This window comes from Mycteria americana, chromosome 8 (assembly GCF_035582795.1).
Source record: "Mycteria americana isolate JAX WOST 10 ecotype Jacksonville Zoo and Gardens chromosome 8, USCA_MyAme_1.0, whole genome shotgun sequence".
NCBI lineage: Eukaryota > Metazoa > Chordata > Aves > Ciconiiformes > Ciconiidae > Mycteria > Mycteria americana.
The window spans coordinates 1,180,983-1,204,117 of NC_134372.1; the positions used below are offsets into that span (position 1 = coordinate 1,180,983).

General features: G+C 41.1%; 1 protein-coding gene across 3 annotated transcripts in view; it reads left to right on the plus strand.

Moving 5' to 3' along the window:
- The first annotated feature begins 197 nt into the window (after nucleotides 1-197).
- The window catches only part of LARS1 (leucyl-tRNA synthetase 1), a 34,304-nt gene continuing 11,366 nt past the window's right edge, over nucleotides 198-23,135 (plus strand). The window contains exons 1-25 of one of the 3 annotated variants that reach the window (XM_075510460.1): nucleotides 198-345; nucleotides 1,820-1,938; nucleotides 4,397-4,539; nucleotides 5,283-5,370; nucleotides 6,052-6,132; nucleotides 6,577-6,717; nucleotides 8,445-8,606; nucleotides 9,304-9,416; nucleotides 9,814-9,877; nucleotides 10,409-10,476; nucleotides 10,815-11,040; nucleotides 12,162-12,249; nucleotides 12,351-12,427; nucleotides 13,094-13,147; nucleotides 14,150-14,290; nucleotides 14,959-15,036; nucleotides 15,977-16,062; nucleotides 16,155-16,220; nucleotides 16,324-16,406; nucleotides 17,069-17,207; nucleotides 19,289-19,501; nucleotides 20,919-20,976; nucleotides 21,884-21,947; nucleotides 22,555-22,738; nucleotides 22,982-23,072. In XM_075510460.1, coding sequence (XP_075366575.1) covers nucleotides 5,320-5,370; nucleotides 6,052-6,132; nucleotides 6,577-6,717; nucleotides 8,445-8,606; nucleotides 9,304-9,416; nucleotides 9,814-9,877; nucleotides 10,409-10,476; nucleotides 10,815-11,040; nucleotides 12,162-12,249; nucleotides 12,351-12,427; nucleotides 13,094-13,147; nucleotides 14,150-14,290; nucleotides 14,959-15,036; nucleotides 15,977-16,062; nucleotides 16,155-16,220; nucleotides 16,324-16,406; nucleotides 17,069-17,207; nucleotides 19,289-19,501; nucleotides 20,919-20,976; nucleotides 21,884-21,947; nucleotides 22,555-22,738; nucleotides 22,982-23,072 — 2,328 coding nt within the window. In that variant the 5' untranslated portion in view covers nucleotides 198-345; nucleotides 1,820-1,938; nucleotides 4,397-4,539; nucleotides 5,283-5,319. Of the gene's footprint in view, nucleotides 346-638; nucleotides 869-1,819; nucleotides 1,939-4,396; nucleotides 4,540-5,282; nucleotides 5,371-6,051; nucleotides 6,133-6,576; nucleotides 6,718-8,444; nucleotides 8,607-9,303; nucleotides 9,417-9,813; nucleotides 9,878-10,408; nucleotides 10,477-10,814; nucleotides 11,041-12,161; nucleotides 12,250-12,350; nucleotides 12,428-13,093; nucleotides 13,148-14,149; nucleotides 14,291-14,958; nucleotides 15,037-15,976; nucleotides 16,063-16,154; nucleotides 16,221-16,323; nucleotides 16,407-17,068; nucleotides 17,208-19,288; nucleotides 19,502-20,918; nucleotides 20,977-21,883; nucleotides 21,948-22,554; nucleotides 22,739-22,981; nucleotides 23,073-23,135 lie in introns of those variants that run through there. The other 2 variants (XM_075510458.1, XM_075510459.1) reach the window with 2 other exon arrangements.

Genomic DNA, 23,135 nt, shown 5'->3' on the forward strand with positions numbered 1-23,135 from the left:
CGTGCCCCGGCCACGGGAGGGGAGCGGGGCGGCAGGCGGCGGGCAGGCGCACTGCCTCCCCGCCGGGCCCGAGCCCGCTCCCTCCGCCCCGGCTGCCACAGCCGGAGGTGGCGGCCGGCGGCCCTCGCGCTACGGCAGGCTGCGGGCACGCCCCGCCCGGGCCGCCACTTCTCCCCGCCCGCCGCCTTGGTACGGCCCGGCCCTGCCCCGCCGCGCCGCGCCCCACCCGGCCCCGCCGCCTTGGTACGGCCCGGCCGCCGGCGGGAGCTGTGGCCCGGCCCCGAGCGGCGGGGCGGGGCGGGGCGCTCCGTCTCCCGTCAGGCGCGGCGGCCCGGCAGCATGGCGGTGAGTGCGGGCGCGGCCCGGCCCGGCCCCCGGTGTCCGTGCTCTGCGCGGCGTGGCCGTGCGGGAGCCGCAGGCCCGGCCCGCGGGGTCCTGCTCCGGGACCGCGGTGGGCGGCGGGGCGTGCGCGGCAGCGTCCGCCCGGCCCGTGCGGGGTGTCCGCCCGGGGCGGCGCGGCCCCTTCGCGGGTACGGCCGCGCCCCGGGGCCGGCGGCCGGGCTCCCCGCGCTCCCCTCGGTGCCGGCGTGGCTCTGCCGGTCACCGCGCGGCTTGGCGGCGCGCGGAGCTGTCGGAGAACAGTGCCGGGGCCGGCTTCCCCTCGGAGGGGCGGCGGGGAAGGCTGGAGCCGCTTCGGCCGCCCTCGGGCGGGCCCGAGCGCCGTCAGCCGCCGGCGTGGGCAGGCAGCGCTCCGGGAAGCTCGGCCGGCTGGCCGGTAGACGCTTTGGAAGCCCCAGCTGCTCTCCGCGGCTGGTTGGGTGGTTTATAGGTGACACGGTAATGAGTGACATGGTAGAGCCGCGCTGAGGTGAGTGATTCGGCACCACAGGGAATAAGAGACTCGTGATGAAACTTTTTGGCATGAGTTAGAACCTTTCATTAAGTTACCATAATATCTTTGCTTTTCTTTTAAAGGTATTTTGAGGTTTGCTATAGTACTTTTATTGTTAATCAGATTTGTGTTTGCTTATACGAGTAAAGGTAGGCACAACTTCTGCCCCAGGTGTCTTAGTAGTGCCTTGATCTTGGGGGAAAAAACCCCAAACCCTCAAACTTCGTGTATGTCAGGCTCTATGGCTGCAGTATCCACAGCGCACTTATCCTTTAACAATTGCAATATGTTGTACGATAAAAGAATAAAGAGAAGGAATATTTAACGCTTGATGGTAGTGTTTAAACACTGATGGAATTTAAAATCATTTATAGGACTTTACCTGAAGAACTCTGTGAGGTACAGTTAGAGTAGATTTGTATGCCAGACTTTTCTCCTGGCATAGGAAGTACTATTCCCACTTAACGTATAGCAAGATGAAGAAACATTACATGGGGTTTATGGAGAGTCTGGAACAAAAACAGAATTCCATGGGTTTTTTTCACTTACAATTTATATCCACTCTGATCTCCTCGATTCAGACACCTCTGAGTTTGTTAGTTGTTGGTAAGATGATCAGTTTGTTAGTGTGTGTGTGTGTTACATTGGCTGCTGTAGAGTCCTTTGCCTTGGAAAAAGGTTGTTAACCCCTTCCTTACAGATTTTAGATCTTATTTCAGAAGGCTGAATCTCAGGGGTACAGACTGATGCAGACCGATGGTTGATCACGTTAATGATGCTCTGTTGTGAAATTATGCTGCAGTGTTATGGAGTCCAGAGAAATGCTTGCCCGTAAAGAAAGGAGTTTAGGGGCGGTCTATAATATATTACAATTCTGTATTTGTTAAGCCATTCAGCCAGGCTTTTCTTCCTCTTTCTGTTTAACAGGAACGTAAGGGGACAGCAAAAGTTGATTTCCTGAAGAAAATTGAAAAAGAGATCCAGCAAAAGTGGGATGATGAGCGAGTCTTTGAGATTGATGCTTCGGATAGGCAGAACCAAAAGAGGTATAATTACATTTTTTTGCAGGTTTTAACTGCTTGAAATGTCTTTTCAAGGGAACTTTTTTTCTTCAAAACACAGGGGGGGAAAATGTGAATGACTCTTTTGAATGACTAGTGTTCTTGGAGGATCTGGAGGTACTTACTTATGCATTAAGTTGGCATTTCTATAGCTGGCAACATGAAGCAGTGGTGTCCGTGTGTTGGCCAAGTTCCAGTAGGATGAAAAAAGCCTTCTCGTTCCTTGGTAGTATCAGTACCCTCTGAGATTTTAAAAAGGGCTTCTCTTTGGTGTCTTCTACTTTTTGACACAGAGGATGCTTCTCAATGTGATGCCTGAGCCCTTGCTAGCGAGGGACTTTTAGTCTCCCAGTTAGAAAGGACCACTCCTTTATCTGAAGGAAGGCACGTACGTGCTCTGCTTCGCTGAGAAAAGACAATTGTTAAACAAGTATCTTGGGTCCTGGCGTAGGCCAACCTGTTTTACTTTGCGTAGAAGCGGATGAAGGCCAGGCGTGTGGTCGTTGCTGTTCCTCAGATGAGCTGCTGTGATTTCTTTTTGTACAGGAACTATATTGCAGAGGTTTGTCCCACTACCTTGTTAGTCGTAGAGCTGCGGTTTGTACTTTTCTTGTGATCTGCACCTCCAGCAAAATTAGTCCCAGGACTGAGCAAAGAGTGAAGGACCCAAGTGGGTCAGAAGATTTGAATGCTAAATTAGGAGGTGTAATAAAACCTGTTGCGTGGGGGTGTGTTGCTCACAGTAGAACTCTTTTTACTTAAAAGAAATGCAGTCTGTGCTTCAAGTATTCACTCTTACAGGTTGAAATGTAAGGCTGTAATTAGTACTTAGTTTCCGACTGAAAATGAAAGTAGTAGGTCAGTTTTACAACATGGAGCAATTTGCTGTGAAATTTCAGTGTTCATTATGGTAACATGTGACCACCTTATAAATAGAGAAAAAGCTGCTTTGTTAAACTAATGTTCTTACACTTCTAGTTAAAATGCCATGTATTTATTTCAGGGTTTTGTCTTAAACGTCTATCTATTTTTATAAAATAGCTGATACTACTAAAAGCTACCCTAGATGAGAGAGAGGTGATGCTGGCAGAACGTTTCTGTGGTCAGTGCTTATATAGTCACAGTGGGATTTCGTCCCGTGCCAGGAAAAGGCTTTACTTACAATGTTTTTTCTTGTCTTGGGCTAGTAAAGCTCTGCTATGATGTGGATGGAACTGCTCTAACAGATCTGTTGGTGTTCAGGCAAAACTCAATCCTAGGAAATGATAACAGGAATATCTGCATCATTATTAAAGATCACAGTTATTCAAAGAAAATGTGCCAGGAGAGATGACTTACAATGTGGCTGGCCTCTTCCAAAACTCAGACTTAATAAATTCTGTGATATAATTCCTGTTTGAACTAGAGGAGATTACCTAGGAAAAAAATCTAAGCCTTATTTAAAAAGAATGGAATTCCACCACAGATCTTCTCGGGTTGTTTTAATGGCTAACAATGTTCCTGATTTATTTTCTTTTTATTATCTAAAGTTTTTTATTAACTATGAAGTTCTCTAACTTCAGTTGCGGTCATTGCATTTGTGGTATTTCTGCTTCTTCGCTTGAAGCTTCCTCTGCTGATGTAATTTCATTGTGTTTCTAGAGGGACTGTGTCTGAACCGTCTCTTGTTTTCTGCTGTTGCCATGTAATAATGCCATTGGTAGGCTTACCTTTGTTCTCTTATGTTGTTAAAATAAAAGAAAACCCCACTTGTTGACATCATCCCTGTGCATGAATTTGTACTGAGGTTTATCTGGGCTTTTCCTTTCCTTTTTGGGCTGTACCACTTCTAATTCACTTGAACTGCAGTGAATTTTACCATGTTTTTCTTATTTGTTAGTTAAGGAATTTCTTTTTTATAGAGCGTTCTACTTTTAACCTCTGCTGGTTTTGGTCAATAACGTTTTGCTTCGATAATGGCTTTCTGGTCTTGTGGTAAAATATTCCTGAGCCGCTCTCTGTTGATTGTAGAAGGTGCTTTTTTCTTTGCTTAAGTCTTCTCCCACCTGGTTGGTTTCGTAACTCTTCTCAGCTTTCTGAAGGTGGTTCTTCTGAAATAGCAGGTGCGTGCAGCGCTGGTTTGGACCCTGCTCGCTTTCCACGTGGCAGATGCAGTCTGTGCGGTGCCTGAGCAGCTGCCGAGCTCTGATGTTATGCCCCATCCCCTTCCCTGTCCGGTGGGCGCGGTGCTGCCCGAGTGGCCTGGTGGGGGGCACGGCTGCGGAGCTGCCCGGCCGCTGCTCGCTCGGTCCGAGAGGGTGGCAGCCCGCAGTGAGCTGCGTTCCTGACCGCCCCAGCAGGGGATGGAGCAGGGCTGCGGGGAGGAAGCGTGTTTCGTGGGCGAAGGGAGCGTACTGCGGGATTAAGGAAGACCGTTTAACTCTTGGTTTTACTTCTGCCCCAGAGTAACCCTGAGAATCTTGTTTAAGACAGAACCTCTGGAAATGCTTAGCATGCTTGGGAGCACAATTCCTCTCGGATCAATAGGATCGATGCTCTTTGCAGCGTAGAGGGAGGCTTCCTTGTGGAACAGCATTAGTTCTTTGGGTAGGTCTCAGTGAAAAAGCAGTGATCTCAGCAGTATGAGGTTAGTTATTTGTTATGTGAGAAAGTCAAACTAAACCACGATAATAACTAAAGTGGTGTAACAGGTGGCAACTTCTTAAATTGTAGTATATTGCAAGCAAACAGATGACTTGGCCTTTATTTACGCATGTTCAGACACTACTGCTGATGTATAAAGGGTAAAGACAAGGCAGGAAGTAGGGGTAGAGCGCAAAGGTGCAGGCAGACATTTACAATGTCCTCAAGATCTAGAAGTTATCTTAGTTGCTTTGAGAGGTCAGGTTACAACAGTATAATATACATTCAAAACACAGTGCAACAATATATCTCTGTGAAATGAGTAATAATTTACAGCATGCCACTAGAAAACCTGAACTTGGACAATGGGAGATTAAATAAATGACTTCAAGCCTTTGCAGGAATTAATTTACAGAAGCAGGATTAGAACTTGTTACCTTTGGGAAGATGTTATATCTGTTTCAAAGTTTCTCTGTGATGTCAGTCCTATGTAGGTTTTTTCTTTTGCCTTTTTTTTTAAAGATGATAAAACCTGTTAGTATATCAGTTCTTTAAAATCAAAGACATGTTACTGGCAGGGAAAATATTTTAATGTCACTATGGGCTGATAAGAGCTGAACATATCAGTTAACTGTTTCACTTGTGCACCTTCTGATGGCCATTTAAAAAACTAATTACATGTTTTAATTCTTTGAATTTCTTCTCAGCAAAGGAAAGTACTTTGTTACATTTCCTTATCCCTACATGAACGGCCGCCTTCACCTGGGACACACGTTCTCTTTATCTAAATGTGAGGTAAAAATTTTCCTTTGCTAATACCTTTCAATACTACTCTAGAACAAATGCTAACGTTGTAGTAACAAGGCATTCTGTAAGCTCAGAATTTAATTACGTTAAGATTCAATAATGACTTATTCAGACTTTCCTTTTTTCCCATATTTTCAGTGGAAATATTGCTGATTGAAGAGAACTGCCACTGGTGGCTTTTTTAATTATAGGAGACTAGACTACAGGTGTTTCCTCTCTTCATTCTTTCAGAATTGCCGAGATTTTTAGGAAGTGCTGCTGCTTACCACTTGTCTAGCTGCTGAATGGTGCAAACTTCACAAGAAGTCTTACTGTCTCTCGTTTGTGAATCTTGTGCTCCATTACCTGTGTGTTAACAGGTTTTAGGTACTAGTGGATAGGATTCCACAAAATGGATCTCTTCTTTGCTCCCATTCTTCTCTAGTCAAAAACAGCCCCCTGAAAATTAGGAAAGCTTGTACTTATGCAGCCAGGCAGTGACAGACCTGATAACAAAATGTAGTTTCACCTTCTTTTCCTCTAGTTAGCTTCCTAGATGCTGTTGACCGCGTTTGTCTATCTTTTAGTAGTTTCCTATTAAAGAAGGAATTGCACTTATTTTTTGAGAAGCGTGCTAATTTAGCCTTATGCTATTCTTGTTTCATCTTTTCATTTTTCCACTTTATATAGTTTGCAGTTGGGTATCAGAGGCTAAAGGGAAAGAACTGCTTGTTTCCATTTGGCCTGCACTGCACTGGGATGCCTATAAAGGTAAGGTGGTTTGAGTTACTGAGGGCATTTTCTAGTGTTTTTTGTACTTAAGACTACTTAGAGTATTGCTTACTGTCCATCCAGAATATCATGTTAATTTATTCAAAAATTCATCAAGATAGTGTGATTTGGAACCTGAATCTACAGTAAAGATGTGTTGTGCTTGATCTATACGTTGTCACTTTCTAGAAAAATAAAATGCTTTAAAATTAAGTTTATCTGTTGTATTATTTCATTTGCAAGAACATCCTCACTGTAAAGCTCTTCCTGCCGTGGCAGGCATTCTTGAAGTTGCAAGGTCTCCTAGGAGTTAATGCAATGTCTAGAAAAAGTTTAAAGCGTTGCAGTGGAATGCAAAGTGTTACCAGTAAAAAGCACTCCTTAGCTGTGATTGAAGCAATTGCCACAGAAAAGTGCTGACAGACTACCAATAACTCTATTTAGGCTTGTGCAGATAAGTTAAAAAGAGAAATGGAATTATATGGCTGCCCACCTGAATTTCCTGATGAAGAGGAAGAGGAGGAAGAAAATTCTGCTAAAAAAGAAGAAGAAATTATCATCAAAGACAAAGCAAAAGGCAAAAAGGTAAACTTTAAACAAAGACTTTGTGGATTGGTAGCCGTGCTCTCAAAGCTTCAAAGTATGCGTTATGGGTTTTTCCTCTTTCACACTCCTCAGAGAAACCTGTGATACAAATATTTAAGATTGTTTTTTCCAAGTTAGCTGGGTACTTCTGCGGTAGACTTGAAAAAAATGCATCAACTGTATGATTCCAGAAACACCATTTTAATGCGTGGAATCTTAATGGCGGGCTGGTGCACCCCTTAATAGTTTCCTGAGAAAAATGAGATCATCCAGAGTAATACTCTGGTGGTGGGGGGGTGGTTCCACCCTTGCACAAAGCATTCACAAATAAGTTGTAGGAAATAACCCAGCTTTCTCAGCAGTAGGGGATATATGTACCGACTATTCTGATTATTATTCTCTTGTAAGTTGGTATCTAGCCTATTCTGGCTAGATCCGTGTTGTGGTTTAGCCCCAGTCGGCAGCTCAGCCCCCCCAGCCACTCGCTCACTCCCCCCCAGTGGGATGGGGGAGAGAATCAGAAGAGCAAAAGTAAGAAAACTCGAGGGTTGAGATAAAGACAGTTTAATAGGGAAAGCAAAAGCCACGCACGTAAGCAAAGCAAAGCAAGGAATTCATTCCTTCCTTGCCGTGGGCAGGCAGGTGCTCAGCCATCTCCAGGACAGCAGGGCTCCATCACGCGTACAGTGACTTGGGAAGACAAACGCCATCGCTCCGAACGTCCCCCCTTCCTTCTTCTTCCCCAGCTTTATATACTGAGCATGATGCTGTATGGTATGGAATAGCCCTTTGGGCAGTTGGGATCAACTGTCCTGGCTGTGTCCCCTCCCAGCTTCTTCTGCACCCGGCAGAGCAGGGGAAGCTGAAAAGTCCTTGAGTAGTGCAAACATCACTTAGCAACAACTAAACATCAGTGTAGTACCAATGCTGTTTTCAGCACAAATCCAAAACATAGCCCCATAGTAGCTACTATAAAGAAAATTAACTCTATACCAGCCAAAACCAGCACAATATGCTACGTAAAATCATCCAAACTATTTTGGCTTATCAGGTATTTAAATGAGATTTATGATTTTGGGAGTATCACAAAGCAAGGGAAAGAATCAAGTCTAGGAAAAAGTTAGAGATGTTCTTACGTGTATTTTTTATGTATGCTAAAGAGGTTGTCACACTGGAAGCATTAGATTGAGGATTCTGTCTGCTCTACATCAACAGAAGATGTGATCTTGTCTACTCTTGCAGGTAGTAAGTTGCTCTTGCATAGAGACATAAGATACTCGGAGGACAATAGCTGGAAAAAGTAATATGAGCAAAGGACCAGCAGAGAAGGTTTTTGATACAAGGATATAGTGCAGGACTGTTCCACCTTTTAATGGTAAAAACACCCGTTTGTTTGAGCAGGGCCTCGGTGAACTGGTCATTTCTTGCCAGTTTGTCATGGCACACCCTTTCTGCAGCTGTGTCAGATAGGTGTAGGCACGTAACAGTTGAAAAGAGGGGGCTTAATGTATGTACGGTTGAATAGAAGGTAGGAAATAGTGTAGATCAGGAACTCTAGTCATTAATCTTCAATGCTAGAGAAAGGATGCGAGAATATTTGTATTAAGTTGTATATCTGGAAATAGAATAGAAACCATAACATTAATAGAGAAGAGTGCTCTCAAGCACGGAAAGCTATTGTGAATACAAGAACGTGCACTTTTTCCTAATCGCAATTGTCCTTTCAGAGTAAGGCTGCTGCCAAGACTGGCTCTTCCAAATACCAGTGGGGAATCATGAAGTCTTTGGGTCTTTCTGATGAAGAAGTAGTCAGTTTTTCTGAAGCTGAGCATTGGCTGGATTATTTCCCTCCCCTTGCTGTCCAGGATCTGAAAAGCATGGGATTGAAGGTAACTGTATGAAATCTAAAATGCAGTTATGCGAGCAGCCATACTTGTATTGTCATTATGGTTATGAATATGCTGCTTCTGCTTTGAGAAGGTTTTCTGCATAACACTATCATTAGTCTAGAAATGTTTCTGGTATTTTTGGAATTATTTGTTTAACCTTTTAATAGTCTTGGGTGATAATTAAGTGCTTTCTTAAATAGAGCTTATACCCTATGCAATGATCACAACTGGAAACAAGAATCGAATAAAGGAATTAAGACTCTCACTTCTTGCTTCCGTATTAGATAACTGTTCTGTAGTCAGTATTGACAGTAGGTTTAGGAAGAGTAATGATGTGATGTTAAGTAAACATACTTGTCCTGCTGACAACAGATTTTTAAAAATAAAGACATGTAGATATTATGAAACAAGGTAGTGCTGAAACGTAGCTGGAGCGATTGGTTAAAACTGCTACAAAATCTCTAGAATTCACAGTCAGCAGGCAGGGCCTTGAGTCTGACATCTCAGCTCTGAAAGACCATGCACGTACAGGCTGCGTAGTTATGTTTTTAAGCATGTGCCCTTTGTGTGATATGTGTTTGCATTATCTTTTTGGAGAGAAACTTCTTTTTATTTTTAAAATAAAGCTTTTGCTATTGTGAGGTTCCTTGAATTTCTTTATTGTATTTGCTTACCAGAGACTTTTATGCATTTTCAGGTGGATTGGAGGCGTTCTTTCATTACTACAGATGTTAATCCTTATTATGATTCCTTTGTACGATGGCAATTTCTTACATTAAAGGAAAGAAATAAGATTAAGTTTGGGAAACGGTAAGCCTGCCTCTCAACTCTGAGTTTATTGTGCATATCAATAAGCTCAGCTTTACTAAAGATGGAACCCTATGAGATGTCTCTAGAACGTGCTTATAACTCACATTAAAATCCTTTCACTTCAAATGCTCTACTAGACACAGTAGTGTACTTACTGTGCTAGCAAAGCGTGTGAGATTGTGTTCCTGGGTTAGTTTTTCCATGGATACCAACGCAAAGCAAAATAGGGCCCATACTGAAAGCTCTTGCAAAAACTGAACCTTGACATCGGTGGAAACAGATTGACACAAAATTTGAAAATACCATTAAGAGGTCTCTCTTTCATAAAGATCCCCCCCCCATCCCCGGTCTACGCATTATCGTATTTGCTACTAAATGAAAATATACCTTTTTCTAGATATACAATTTATTCTCCAAAAGATGGACAGCCTTGTATGGATCATGACAGGCAAACGGGAGAGGTAATATTTTTAATTGACATTTTTATGCATTGCTTATGATCTTAAATACTGAATGGAAAAATAAATTGTATCTTGGAGCAAAATGTATTTTGTACATACAGAGTTATGGGTTCTCAGCTGTCAGTACATGTGAAAACTGAATGAACTCCTCTTGAGAATATTTGTCTTGACCTATGGATAGTATTTTCCATTGTAGCTGTTTCCTGTGATTACGTGGCAATTTGTGCCAGCAGCATCGCTACATCATATCATTATCTGTTGAAACAAAACAAATAAGCTGGTACTGACTTACATGTTGCTGAGATAGTAGCTGTGATGAGTACATTTTTGGACGTAGGAATAAAGTATAACCTCTCCCTCCAGTCTGCATTTTAGTAAACAGCCATTTGTATCAATTGAAATATGATTTACATTTAAGGTACCGATGCTTTCTTCAATAGTATTTAGGTTAGGTTACTACAGAATAGGATTTATTTCCTTTACTGCTTGAGTCAATGTCCTATATTGATTGCTGCATTATGTGAATTGTAGGGTGTCGGGCCTCAAGAATACACGCTAATAAAAATGAAGGTGTTAGATCCTTATCCTGTAAAGTTAAGGTAGGTCTTGAATTCGTAATGGCAAATAGGTTCTATGTTATGGCCAGAAGCGACCATTAAATTAGACAGTCTGTTTTGCCTAATGCAGAATATAATTTCACCCTGTTATTTCTGTCACTTCAAAGACTTGGTCTCTGTTTGGAGCTGCTATATTCACTAGTCTGTGTGAAACTCAAATTGAGTTTAAAAAAAAAAAAATGAACCCACAAAGAACTTAATGACCCGCTTTCATCACTTAGGAAATGTTACTTAAAAGTTCATATTAGCTTAAAAGCATGTTCTGTGTTGCCCTGAATGTTTTTATTTTGGTGACTTATAAAATACTTTTTTCCCCCCAGTGGCTTAAGAGGAAAAAATATCTTCTTGGTGGCTGCTACGCTCAGACCAGAGACTATGTTTGGACAGACTAACTGCTGGGTTCGCCCAGATATGAAGTACATCGGCTTTGAAACTGTGAATGGGGATATTTTTATCTGTACCCAAAGAGCTGCCAGGAACATGTCCTACCAGGGCTTTACAAAAGATAATGGAGTCGTACCTGTTGTCAAGGAGCTGATGGGAGAAGTAAGCATCTTGCAGCTTGCTGGGCAGGCTTATCTGTTCCTGTGAAGCTTATACTTACAAAGGTGATGGCAGGATTCTACTTACAAAGAAAATATAGGAACTATTAAAAAAAATAAAAAATAGGAGTGTTTAGCGACTAAAAAGGCAAGCAGAAGACAGCTTCCTTGGCAGCCGAGCTACAACTACTTCTGGGAGATTAACCTGATGCACTTACCTGTGAACAAATGCATTACTATTGCCTTAGCATTACGTGGCGAATGGAAGCAACGCTTTTCTGCACGCTGGGAAGAGTGATGACTTCTCTAGGAGGAATGGAAAGGGATGGAAAAAAGTAATAGCTAGAAAGGGTTATGTGAAAAAGGCTTTTTGTTGATGCTGAAATTGCCAGTACATCTTTGTGAATGAAGCTTTCTTAGCTTAGTAGTTGAATGTTAGTGGTTTTGAGATTTACTATCCTTAACTTCTGTGCTTTCAGTAAGTGTAGTTAGTGGCGTTTGTTCATCCTAATACAAAGTACCTTCGTGCTGTTTACATCACTTGATCTCTGTTCACCAAAACTTGTCACCGTCTTTCTTGATCCTGCTTTGAAGGATGAAGTAGAAAATACATTTTTTGTTTCTTTGTTAGTAGACATGATGTGAATTCAAGCAAATTAGAGAGGTAAAGACAACTGCAACATCTAGACTACCTTCTGCCAGTGCATAAATGGTCTTGAAAATATGCTTTTCCTGCTTTTGTTTAATCTGGCTTTTGACACCGGCTTCCCAATTCATTCCTGTCTTGATGCTGATGTGCTTCAGATATTTGGAGGCAAACTTTTCTCCTGCTTACTATATTTTTCCAACTCTACACTTTCAGTAGTTTTGCTTTGTCTGAATTACTTTGTCTATATTATCTGGTATTTGACTTTTCTACCAGTAAATAGTCCATATGCTGTCTCAAATGGTACACACATGCTTTTCAGATGTACTTCCTCCTTGTCTAAATATATATATATATTTAAATTTGTTTGTAATATGTGAGGAATGCCAGCAAATTTAAAGAATATCAGCCAGGAGAGCTTACTCGGCTAGGCTGACAAAGTGCTATTTATTGTAATGATACTCCTTTGTCCTGCATAGGAGATTCTTGGCGCTGCGCTTTCTGCACCTCTCACCTCCTACAAAGTTATATATGCTCTTCCCATGCTCACGATCAAGGAAGATAAAGGTAACTACAGCAGCGTCTTGCCAAAGCCGGTTTGATGCACACCGTGCATCCAATACGTGTTGACTAATCTTTTTATCTGTTGTATCTCTTTCTTTGTCAAGGAACTGGAGTGGTAACAAGTGTTCCCTCTGATTCTCCCGATGACATTGCAGCCCTGAGAGATTTGAAAAAAAAACAGGTCAGTCTGTTAACTGAATTGCTTCTGTTTCTGTTTCCTTTCCGTACTGTGGAGGGTCAAAAGTGGATACCTGGTGAGTAAAATGAAACTCCCTTTAATTGGAGTTTTGCTATGTCTAACTTGAAATGAAAGTAGTTAAAAATAAATGAAGTTAAAACCAGCTGGGCTGGGACAGCTGTTTATTCTCAGACTTCAAGAAGAGTTTTGGATGAGAATCGTGTAACTTCTGCTGCATGTTAAGGTATAGAAGAGTACCAGCGAAATCAAAATAAATTCCTGTTGTGGAAATGACTTCCAGAGATGAGACTGATCTCTGTATGAATTTCAAATGAGACTTAAAGTAGCTGTTGCTATTACAGCTTCAAGAGTACATCAGTGTTTAAGCAGCTATCCCTGGCTATTGAATTTTTGTCCCACTCGTTTTCAGGGTAGAGGGATAGTGGTTTTTTCCCGTCTTAAAAATGTAGACAATTCTCACGAAGAATCACCTGGAAATGAGACGAGCATTAAACTCAGGTGTGAGAAATGGTGAGAAGGCAGGGAAGTGGCTTTGCTTTATAATAAAATACTATGTACAAGAAAGACCCTATGAATGGATAAAACCCTTTAAATCTAGAAAATTTTTCTTCTAACCATATTGCATTTTTTTTCTTCTAACTTTCAAAGGCTTTGAGGGTGAAGTACGGCATCAAAGATGAAATGGTCCTGCCCTTTGAACCGGTAAGTACACCCAAACGTTTCCATCTGCAGTACACATTACTTTGTACTCACTGGTGAGAAATGTGCCAAGAACAGTGCCTGCTTTTTCTAGAATTTCTATTTAAAGTCCTCCTCAGCTGAAAGAGCTGAAAAGTTTAGAGTAAAGTTTTGATGTTCTGCTATAGTTGTAATATTTGGTCTGTTAGGGGTTGCAACCAAGATTTGTTATTCTTTGCTATACTTCAGAGATAAAGTATTCATTTTTGTGGGAATTACTATTTTGGAGAATGGATTGCATCATTATACTGATACCCTGTTGGTTGGTTAAAACTTACAGCCTTAAAGGCCAGATTATTATTATATCTGTTCTATGCAAAGAGCTAAAGTCCATTACTATTAATGCAGATCACGGCTGGATCCGTTTTCATTAGAAAACACAGGTTACAGGGAAAGCCATCCCAATATTCTGCATTACCCTTGCTTGCTTCCACACGCTAGCTTCAGTACTGGTACAGCTTGGTACTGGTGTCGTGTCAGGAGATAAAACTGGTTTATTGCTTGTCGGAGGGCAGATCAGGAGTCACGCTGCGGACTGCCAGGATTTGATTTGATGAGTGGAATTGCACTAATACTTTGTAAGTCCTATGTAACTTGATTAGTAATAGATGCTGCAAATTTACCCACAGAGCAGCACAATATAGTAGAAGTTTGACATAGCCCTAGCACCTGCTTCTGCTGCCATTAGGGTTCTTTGGTTAATATTGCTTTTGGCCAAGGTATCACGCAGCACAAACACTTTCAGGTAACTAGTAATGACTGCCTTTTTTCCTCTTCATAATCTCTGGCTCAGACTCCCACGTCAGCCTAGGGACTGCAAACCAAGCAAAATATACTTGTCTCTGTTTTGTTCAAAGCATCACTTCTAGTGCAGCTTGTGAAATCCGGGAAACAAATCTTTGTGTAGATTTCATGCCATTGAGATAATTTGAGCTGAATATCTGACGCTGTTTTGTTAATTCTCAGGTGCCCATCATTGAAATCCCAGGCTATGGCAACCTTTGTGCTCCATCAGTCTGTGATGAGCTCAAAATCCAGAGTCAGAACGACAGAGAGAAACTTGCTGAGGCCAAGGAGAGAGTGTACCTGAAAGGGTTTTATGAGGGAGTAAGTAATAAAAGATTTTGATAAGTGTTTTCTTGCTGAGTTTGATTAGGAGGAAAAAAGTGGGTAAAGATAAAGAATTAAAAAAAAAAGATGCAAGAAAGAGGGAGATTTTTTTTCTTTTTTCCCAGACCACTTCTCATTTAGCCTTCTCCTGCAGTCAGGTTCTGCAGTTGGAGGAGTTATGTAGAATTGAAGAAGGAGAATGGAGGAACGTAGGACTGCAAACTGAGACTTACCATCTGGTTTCCTAGGAAGTGATCATGTTCTGGGGAGTTGATCAATTTTGTTACAAGTATTGATTTGGAATATTGATACAAAGAGAGCAATGTGTTGGTGTGTGGTGTGGGTTTTTTTCTATCTCCTGTCTTTATTTGTGTAATGGCTTACTATGATGTATTCCTCAGCTGTTTTCTTGTAAGCTGGCAACAATTTTTATTTCTGACTAGCTGTGTTCGATTGCCTATGTGCGTGCTGACATGTATACAAACTCGTTTTGGGTAAAGATGACTGTCTATTTAATGAAAAAAAAAAACCTGCATTCCTATTTTTTGCATGTCAAAGATTGCAGTAACTGCTACTTTTTTTATGTTGATCTAAAGAGCTATTGCACCTATTTCTTGTTAATTTAAAAAAAATAAAAATCAACTCCTGTGACCGATCTTTTACAGGTAATGTTGGTGGATGGATTCAGAGGACAAAAAGTTCAAGATGTCAAGAAGCTTATTCAGAAGATGATGGTGGATAATGTATGTGGTAGTATGTGCACAGCTGCTTTTAAATTACCTGTACTGTCTTTTTCACAGTAGCCGAGCTGCTGAAGAAACCTCTCTGTTTTGGTTCTGCAGTCCTCTTAGTGGTGCTTTGGATTGCTACAGAGTATGAAATACTGCTAAAAGAAGAACCTTGTGGTCTTGGACTAAGTGGGATGAATAGCTTCATTAGAGACCTCTTATTCCCTGCTTCATCCCATCACCTTGTCTAGGAAATATTTTGGTGGTCTGATTTAATCTTTGATATAGTTGGGAAGATACTGAAAGTGTAAGATCCGAATTGTCGATCTTTTTCAAGCCTACCCATAAAGGATACCTGTGACATGAAACACCCCGTTTCTGGGGTTTGTCACGCAGAGAAGGAAGAGTAGTAAATGAACAATGATCATGTCATCTCTCTAGTAAGATTTTCCTGATGAGGACTGGAAGTGGGAGAGGCTTCAGTTATTTAGTCAATATTCCCTTGTTGTTGCAGCATTGTTATGTTCAGATTATAATATAACACTTCATCCTGCATCAGAATACGTGGTTTGTGAAAGTAGTATTAAAGCTCACAGTTCTATTTTTCTTCACCTTCCCCTCTCCCTCTGTCCCCCAGGGTTTTCGAGTAGCTGTTTTAATCAGTAGGGGCATAGTCAATGAGTAATGTTTTGTGCTTCTGTCCTTCTTTTTGTCATGCATGGAGGCATTCTTTACAAAATTGTGGGAACTGATACCTCAGAGAAGTACATAGTCAAGCGTTGCCCTCATTTTGAAGTGAATACTGAGGCAGAGAGCCTGTGCAGTGATGAAAGCCATGCAATAAATGCTGTAAAACACATTAGAACCGAGAGGATGCTTTTTAGTAAGATGTGAGGATTTTCAAGACTTTGCTAAGTACTTGAATCTAAGCTTTTATTGCCCTTTCAACTCTTAGGATGAAGCCATGATTTATATGGAACCTGAGAAACAAGTCATATCGAGGTCTGCTGATGAATGTGTCGTGGCCCTTTGTGACCAGTGGTAAGTGAAGTAAAGCTGTAGTTATAAAGATACTGCCAAATTATATCCTATTTGTGGATTGCTTTATTACAATAAACTTTTCCTGACTGTAGGTATTTAGATTATGGTGAAGTGAACTGGAAGAAACAGGCATCAGAGTGCTTGAAACATCTAGAGACGTAAGTTACAAAAGCAGATATAAAGGGGAGTGATCGTTTGCTGCTGCTGGTGGTGGTCAAGGAGGGCTGAGAGGAGTAATTAGTAATAGCTTATTTCTTACAGGTTTTGTGAAGAGACTAGGAGAAATTTTGAAGCTACTTTAGGTTGGCTACAAGAGCACGCATGCTCCAGGACATATGGCTTAGGTAGGCAAAACACTCCTTTTCTTACTCAGTGCCTCACGAGGGTGGTACTCATCACTTCATTTGGAAGGCTTAAGAGCTATCTAGAATCCAAAATGGTATAGGTAAGTGTAGAACAGATTTATCCAACTTACATCTTGACCCAGCATCCCAGAGAAGGCACACTTCCTTGAAAACGCATATGGCCAGGGGTAATTTTATTTTTGCATTACTACAGTGATTCTATGCAGCATCTCTGTGGCTTTTTGCCTGGGCCATTGATTTGGAAGGGACCTCAGAAGAAGGAACTAATACCATTTCTTGAGTGTCCTCCTTAAATTCTGACTAGCCTTCATCTTGTGTAGCCTATGACATGGGACAACTGTTATAACTGCATTATAATACACAGCACACGATCATGAGCTGAAATTTGTTTGACAGTTGTGTTAAGAAGCTGACTACAAAAATAGCGAGTATTTTCTCTTTAATAACATTTTAAAATGCATAAGCTGAATTTTTAAAAAAAGGATTTTCAAAAGCATAAGCATGAGTACTTGCATATATATGTGTGTGTGTGTATACGTGTTCCACTGAAAGTCATAAACTGCTTATGTATGCTTGAGTGTCAGGCTTGTTGGTAGGGATGGGGCTGACTGTATCTGATACCTGGCTTCCACCTCTTCTAGGTACCCGATTACCTTGGGATGAGCAGTGGCTGATAGAGTCTCTCTCCGACTCGACTGTCTACATGGCCTATTACACAGTGGCTCATCTGTTACAGGGAGGTAACCTGAGGGGCCAAGGAGAATCTCCTCTAGGCATCAGGTAAGGAGAGCGAATCATTAAGTTTTCCTGTTTAATTCGGCATGCTTATCTCCTGAATTGTTCTTGACAAAGACTTGCCAAGCAGGCTGATTCTTTGCTTTTGTGTTTAAAAAGCATCGTTGTTAAAACTTAACCTGCTGTTAGCTAAGTTACAGCAAACCCGCAGAAGGGAAATAAGGAAAGCGAAAGGAGTATGGTGGCCAGAGAGAGAGGAGGAATGTTCCTGAAAGCAGAACTGTATGCAGAGTAAATCACCTTTTTTAACACTTGTTCGACTTGCCTTGAAATGGTCCTTGCCAGGTGTTTTTGGGTGATTGGTGTCAGTGGCTGCTGAAGTGTCCCTGCTTATTGAGACTGCTTTGCCACTGTGAAAAATTGTATGCTTCAGTGTACAAAGTGGGCAAGATTAGCACTTAGTTTTTGTCACTGTATTAAAAGTTGGTAACTGTTAGAAGCTTAGAACTGTCTTTTATCCACAACTCATATGTGGAAACCTTCAGAGTAAGAGGGAGAAGGCATTTGTACCAAAATATCTCCCAAGACTGCTCTGTGACCTCTTGGTTGGAGTGGTTGTGAACTTTCAGTGATAGAGATCAGAGAGTTGATTTGGAATTGAAAAAAATACTGCCAGTCTTGCCTTGAATCATATGCTCTAATTCTGCATGTTTGATGAACTATTTTCTGAGTAGTTCACACACTGGAACTGGAGCTTACCTTATTCAATGCTGTAACCGATCTGAAAACCATTTCCAAAGTGAGGATTCTTACAAACAGAAATAGTTCTGAAAGACTTGGCAAGGTTTTAATTTTGGCTCAAACCTCTCTAATTGTAGAGAGGCTACGTACATACTAGTCATGTCTGGAAACAAACTTTGAAGTGAGCAGCCTGAGCACTGAATTATAGATTTGATGTAATTAAGTATATACAATTAGAGTGTACTCTTACGTGAGTAGATAACATCTTTCTTATAGTGTCAGCAAACACTTTTTACTATGACTTACGCTGTGGGGTAAAGTAAAAGGGGATTTATGGTGCTTCATGCCAGTCACCATTTGGTTACAGCGATCTTTGGCACCAAACATAGAAGCTAAGTCACAGCGCGGAACAGTAATTCAAAGCATAGGACAATAGCTACCAGATCTGAGCCAGCAAAGAGGTACGGGTAAGACCGTCGTTTGAACTAGCTGTTTAATATGTACTGGAGGTACTTCGGATCCAGAATGCATAATAAAGGCCGAAGCACCTTAGTAGATGTTAACAAATAGTAAACTTTGACTTGAAATTATTTAATTTGAAATGTGTGCAGGTAGTATCTGGTGGACTCCGGTGAAATTCTAAGGACCTAGGAATAAAAATCTCTGTAGAAACAAGAAGGATTTTTTTCTTTTAATGCAGGCTTGTGGCTGCAGAGCTGTGGGTCTAAGTTGCATCTCATCAGTGTTTTCATTCAAAATCGTGGATCCTACCTCTAGCAATTAGTAAAATGTGTCTTATAGTAAATGTTAATTCTGAATGGATTAATTCCATTCAAAGTGGGAAAAGACCACTAATTTTTCCATGTAGGAGGCGACCTTGAATTGTACAGCAATTCTCTTGTACTCCTGCTCTTTTACTTTCATGGAAGCCAGAAGGAATGGCTGTATGACCCAGTGCAAGGGAGGGCAGAGAAATTTAGGTACTAGTAATAGGTTTTCAGCGTTCAGTTAAGGTCACAAGTGGTGCTGGGGGTGGGGGAGGTGGTATTTGGAAAAGAAATAATCAGGTTTCCAGGACATTCAAGGTTATGCCTTAATTATTAATTACTTTTTCTTTACGGGAGTCTTCATGCCTTATTGGGTAATATCAAAGGGCATTTTAAGCAGGGCATGGCTCGAGCCGTTCTGTTTTTGTTTCTGATGTTGGACTCGCTCATCTGATCTGAGACAAAGTACCTGTACACTCTTTGTCCATGTTTGCTCTGCTTATCGAATGGAGTATGTTGTGCGAATGCATCAACAGTTTTAAGCTGTCTTGTTCAAAATGCTGTGGAGCGTAAGAGGAACTTTTACTGCCATCTCAATGTGGGACTAATTCTGTGCAGGGCACATCAAATGAGCAAAGAAGTTTGGGATTACATCTTCTTCAAGGCAGCTCCGTTGCCTAAAACAGAGATTCCAAAAGAAAAGTTGGACAAGCTAAAGGAGGAGTTTGAATTTTGGTATCCTGTGGATCTCAGAGTTTCTGGCAAAGATCTTGTTCCAAATCATCTGTCGTACTACCTCTATAACCATGTGGCTATGTGGTCAGATCAAAGGTAAGCTTGGAGATAATGCAAAACAGGTCTGCAGGAGATAACACTGCAGAGTTTGTAGTTCTGGTACTCTTGCTAATGGCTTTTTTGGACTGTACAACATTCAGAATTAGGTTGAAAATGTATTCTTTCATATCACAGCTTTGTCACAGTTGTCTGTAGGAGAAGTTATTGAAATTGAAGGCTTTTTACCTTTATTTCCCCTGTTTTTTCTAGAATCCTTTACAGATTTTAAGATGCAAGATTCTTACATTCGAATTCTAAAACATTGTTTAAAGCAAAACCGAAATCTAACTGCATAACATGACTTCTAGTTGACTTGCTGAAATCCTGTTTGTTCTAAACACTGGAATTCTAGCGTGTAGCATAATTGACTTGGCAGTTTCAGTCAGCCCTAGAGCAAACCTAAGGATTTATGTGCTAACTAAACAGTACCTTGGCTTGGTGCTTCTTTAGAGGATATGTGTAAAAACATATTGAGACAGCATTGGTGTATCTTTAGGGGTTTTTTCCTCCTTTGGGAGTGGAGAGAATACTAAGTAGCAGCATCTAGAGCTAAATCCAAATGCAGCCAATGTTGGAATTGTGGTGTTTGATGCTATTTTTCATTTGTTTTAGCTATCTATGGAGGCATGAAATGCTCAGTTAGGTAGCCACATGAAAAGGCAAATGTGTAAAAGTGGAGAACAAATTTTAACTTCAGTTTTCATTGGCCTGTTTTATAAAAGTCAAATGTCATCTGTAAATATCTCCTCCTAGGTATTTTCCAGTATTGAATTGTATTCCTGCACTGGGATTTTAAGTAACTTTATTATCGTTAAGCTTTCTTAATTACTTCTCAAGGGTCGTTAAAACTGTATACCTATTCCCATGGACTATGCAGTACGGGTTGAGAGTCTTTGCTGATCACATGGTGCTTTTGGAAAGGTGTAGTTCTGTGCATTAGGATGCTATGTTTGCATTCCCTTGAACCTCTATTTAAGAGTTGTGTAAAACTGTATATAGGAAAAGCTGTTTTCTCATGTACCCTAAAGATGGTCGTGGGGAATTTGGTATTTGCTTCCTCTGTTGGTAGAGATCTGTGGGACTTAGCTCTATCAAGTGCTGTTGGGCAATGCCAGTCGCTGGCCTTTAAATGAAATGTAGCTGAATAGAAGGAGGTGGGGTAAATGAAGTGTAATTGTAGGTGCAATGCTCCCTGTTTTGCATTTCAGCAGTGATAATCCCTAACCCTTATATTGTAGTTCTTTCCGTCTTCAAAGACACTCCTTAATTTTTTTAAGACACTCCCTAGGTACTTTTTTGAAGATTCCACTTAAGCTGTTCATCCCAAACTGAAACATAAAATGTTTGTTATTTTTTTTTTAAAAGAGAAAATGTATTTACTTTACCAAATGCTTTGTATCTTGTCTTCAAACAGAGAAAAATGGCCAGTAGCTGTGAGAGCAAATGGACATCTCCTTCTCAATTCTGAAAAGGTATAGTGAGCTTCCATGTACGAGATGGCTTTTGTAGTTGTCAAAATAGGTACTTGCCAGCCAGACTGGAAAAATCCTTCTCGGAATTCAAGAGGAGGAAATAGTGAAAATTCTAGTTTCTTCATTGGTGCCCTCCAGTTTTTCATTCATCAGAGGCAGAGACCTGCCTTTCCTCCAATTCTATCTAACACTTTTCTTAAGTTAGCTCTTGTATGGCTTCACCAGTTTAGTAAAGATTTCAGTGCATTTCTATTATGTTTTAGGGTAATATAGAATGTAGAATTAATCTTTTTTTGTCAAATTTTAGCTTTGTTAAGCGTTGGAGTAGCTGCAGTGAGAAGAAAAAGTTTGTGCCGATAACTTCTAAAGTATGCAAGTTCTGAAGTTGAATTTAATTGATTTTAAAAGTGCCTGAACCTAGGAATTAGGCCTTGGAGACTGTCCAATATGAAGCAAAAAAACCCACCAGAGTCCTTCTTGAAAAATCAATGCAGCATGAGCTGAAAACACCAATTTCGCAATAGTATTTAAGTTTAATTTGGGTAATTTCTGGAATTACATTTTGGTACTGGTTGTCCCATTTTTCAAAGCCTGACAAAGTCTGGGGTGGAACCCAAACAATGCAAAGGCAGCTGCTGTTTCCCTGCAGCTGTGGTGTTTATGGACCTTAGTAGTAACAACTTGTGTAAGTCTCGAGACAAGTTCAACATTCAGGAGTTAGATGAGCGCTTGCAAAGTTTAGTCTGCTTTACCGTGAGACCTAGTTCAGATTTTCCAAATTGCTTTTGCTACGATTCATGAGAAAATACTTTCTCAGTGGTTTGTCTAAACCCTTGTTGAGCCTGTCTTGCGTATCCAGCAACAAAATGGATGTGTGAGAAAACAAAGACTCTTCTATTTCTTTCAGATGTCTAAATCTACAGGCAACTTTCTTACCCTAACTCAAGCTGTTGACAAGTTTTCTGCAGATGGTAAGTATGTTCTGACCTGCATCTGGTTTTCAGTTATGCCAAAATTACTAAAATTAGTGTTCTGCTCTCAAAGGAGCAGTGAGTTTATTGGAGTAATGAATTGCAATAAATCTACTGCTTACCACCTGTTCTTGTTTGAAAAGCTGAACTCTATTTAGAAAATTGGGATGCATGTTAGTACAACAGCTGTTTCAACCAAGAACTGCTCCTGGTGTTGAGCCCTCCTAGAGGGTGCCCGTTTCATTCTTCCACATTTGCTTAAGACATCAAAACATAAGACACATGCTCTTGATGCACACAGCGTGCCTCATACATGCATGCCCTTGTTGCTTCTTGCATGCTCTTGTTTTTTGGACAGTGATTGTACTAGTCTTCTGGTTCTTGGTGTCTGTCTGGTTTCCTCCCTAAGGAGGGCAGTGTACCGCTCCTGGATAAAGTGCATCATTTGAGACATCTCTCTCTAGCTGGCCAGGCCATTTGTAAATTCACTTTGCATTTTATTAACTCATAATGAAAAGTTAGTTGTACGTCGAGTCCCATGCCTCCTGCATCTATATCTACCAGCTAATTGCATGCCAGCCATGTTAGCTGATCCCCTTTCTTTCAGGCATGCGCTTAGCCTTGGCTGATGCTGGAGACACTGTCGAAGATGCCAACTTTGTGGAAGCCATGGCAGATGCTGGTATTCTTCGTCTCTACACATGGGTGGAGTGGGTAAAGGAGATGATTGCAAACAGAGACAGTCTAAGAAGTGGTCCTGCCAACACCTTCAATGACAGAGTCTTTGCCAGGTACTGTACAAAGGCTAATAATACAGTTTGGTCTTTTTTTCTTTTTCTTTCTTTTTTTCAAGGAGTATCTCTGTAGTTATTTTTTTCTACAAATTAATGGATTCCATAAAACAAAACACATTACAGAATAGGTTATGTGATTGTGCTGCACTAATGACATTGATAGTGTTGTTTTACACAGTGTTGCTGTTATGTGGGGTAGACTATGCAATACTGATGTTTTCACTTCCCTTCCCTCCCTAGTGAAATGAGTGCAGGCATAATGAAGACAGACCAAAATTATGAGAAGATGATGTTTAAGGAAGCTCTGAAAACTGGCTTCTTTGAATTTCAGGTAGGAGGTATCTTTCTAGGTGTAAGAAGCTAACACTTGGTATTTGTTACTTTGTGGATTTCT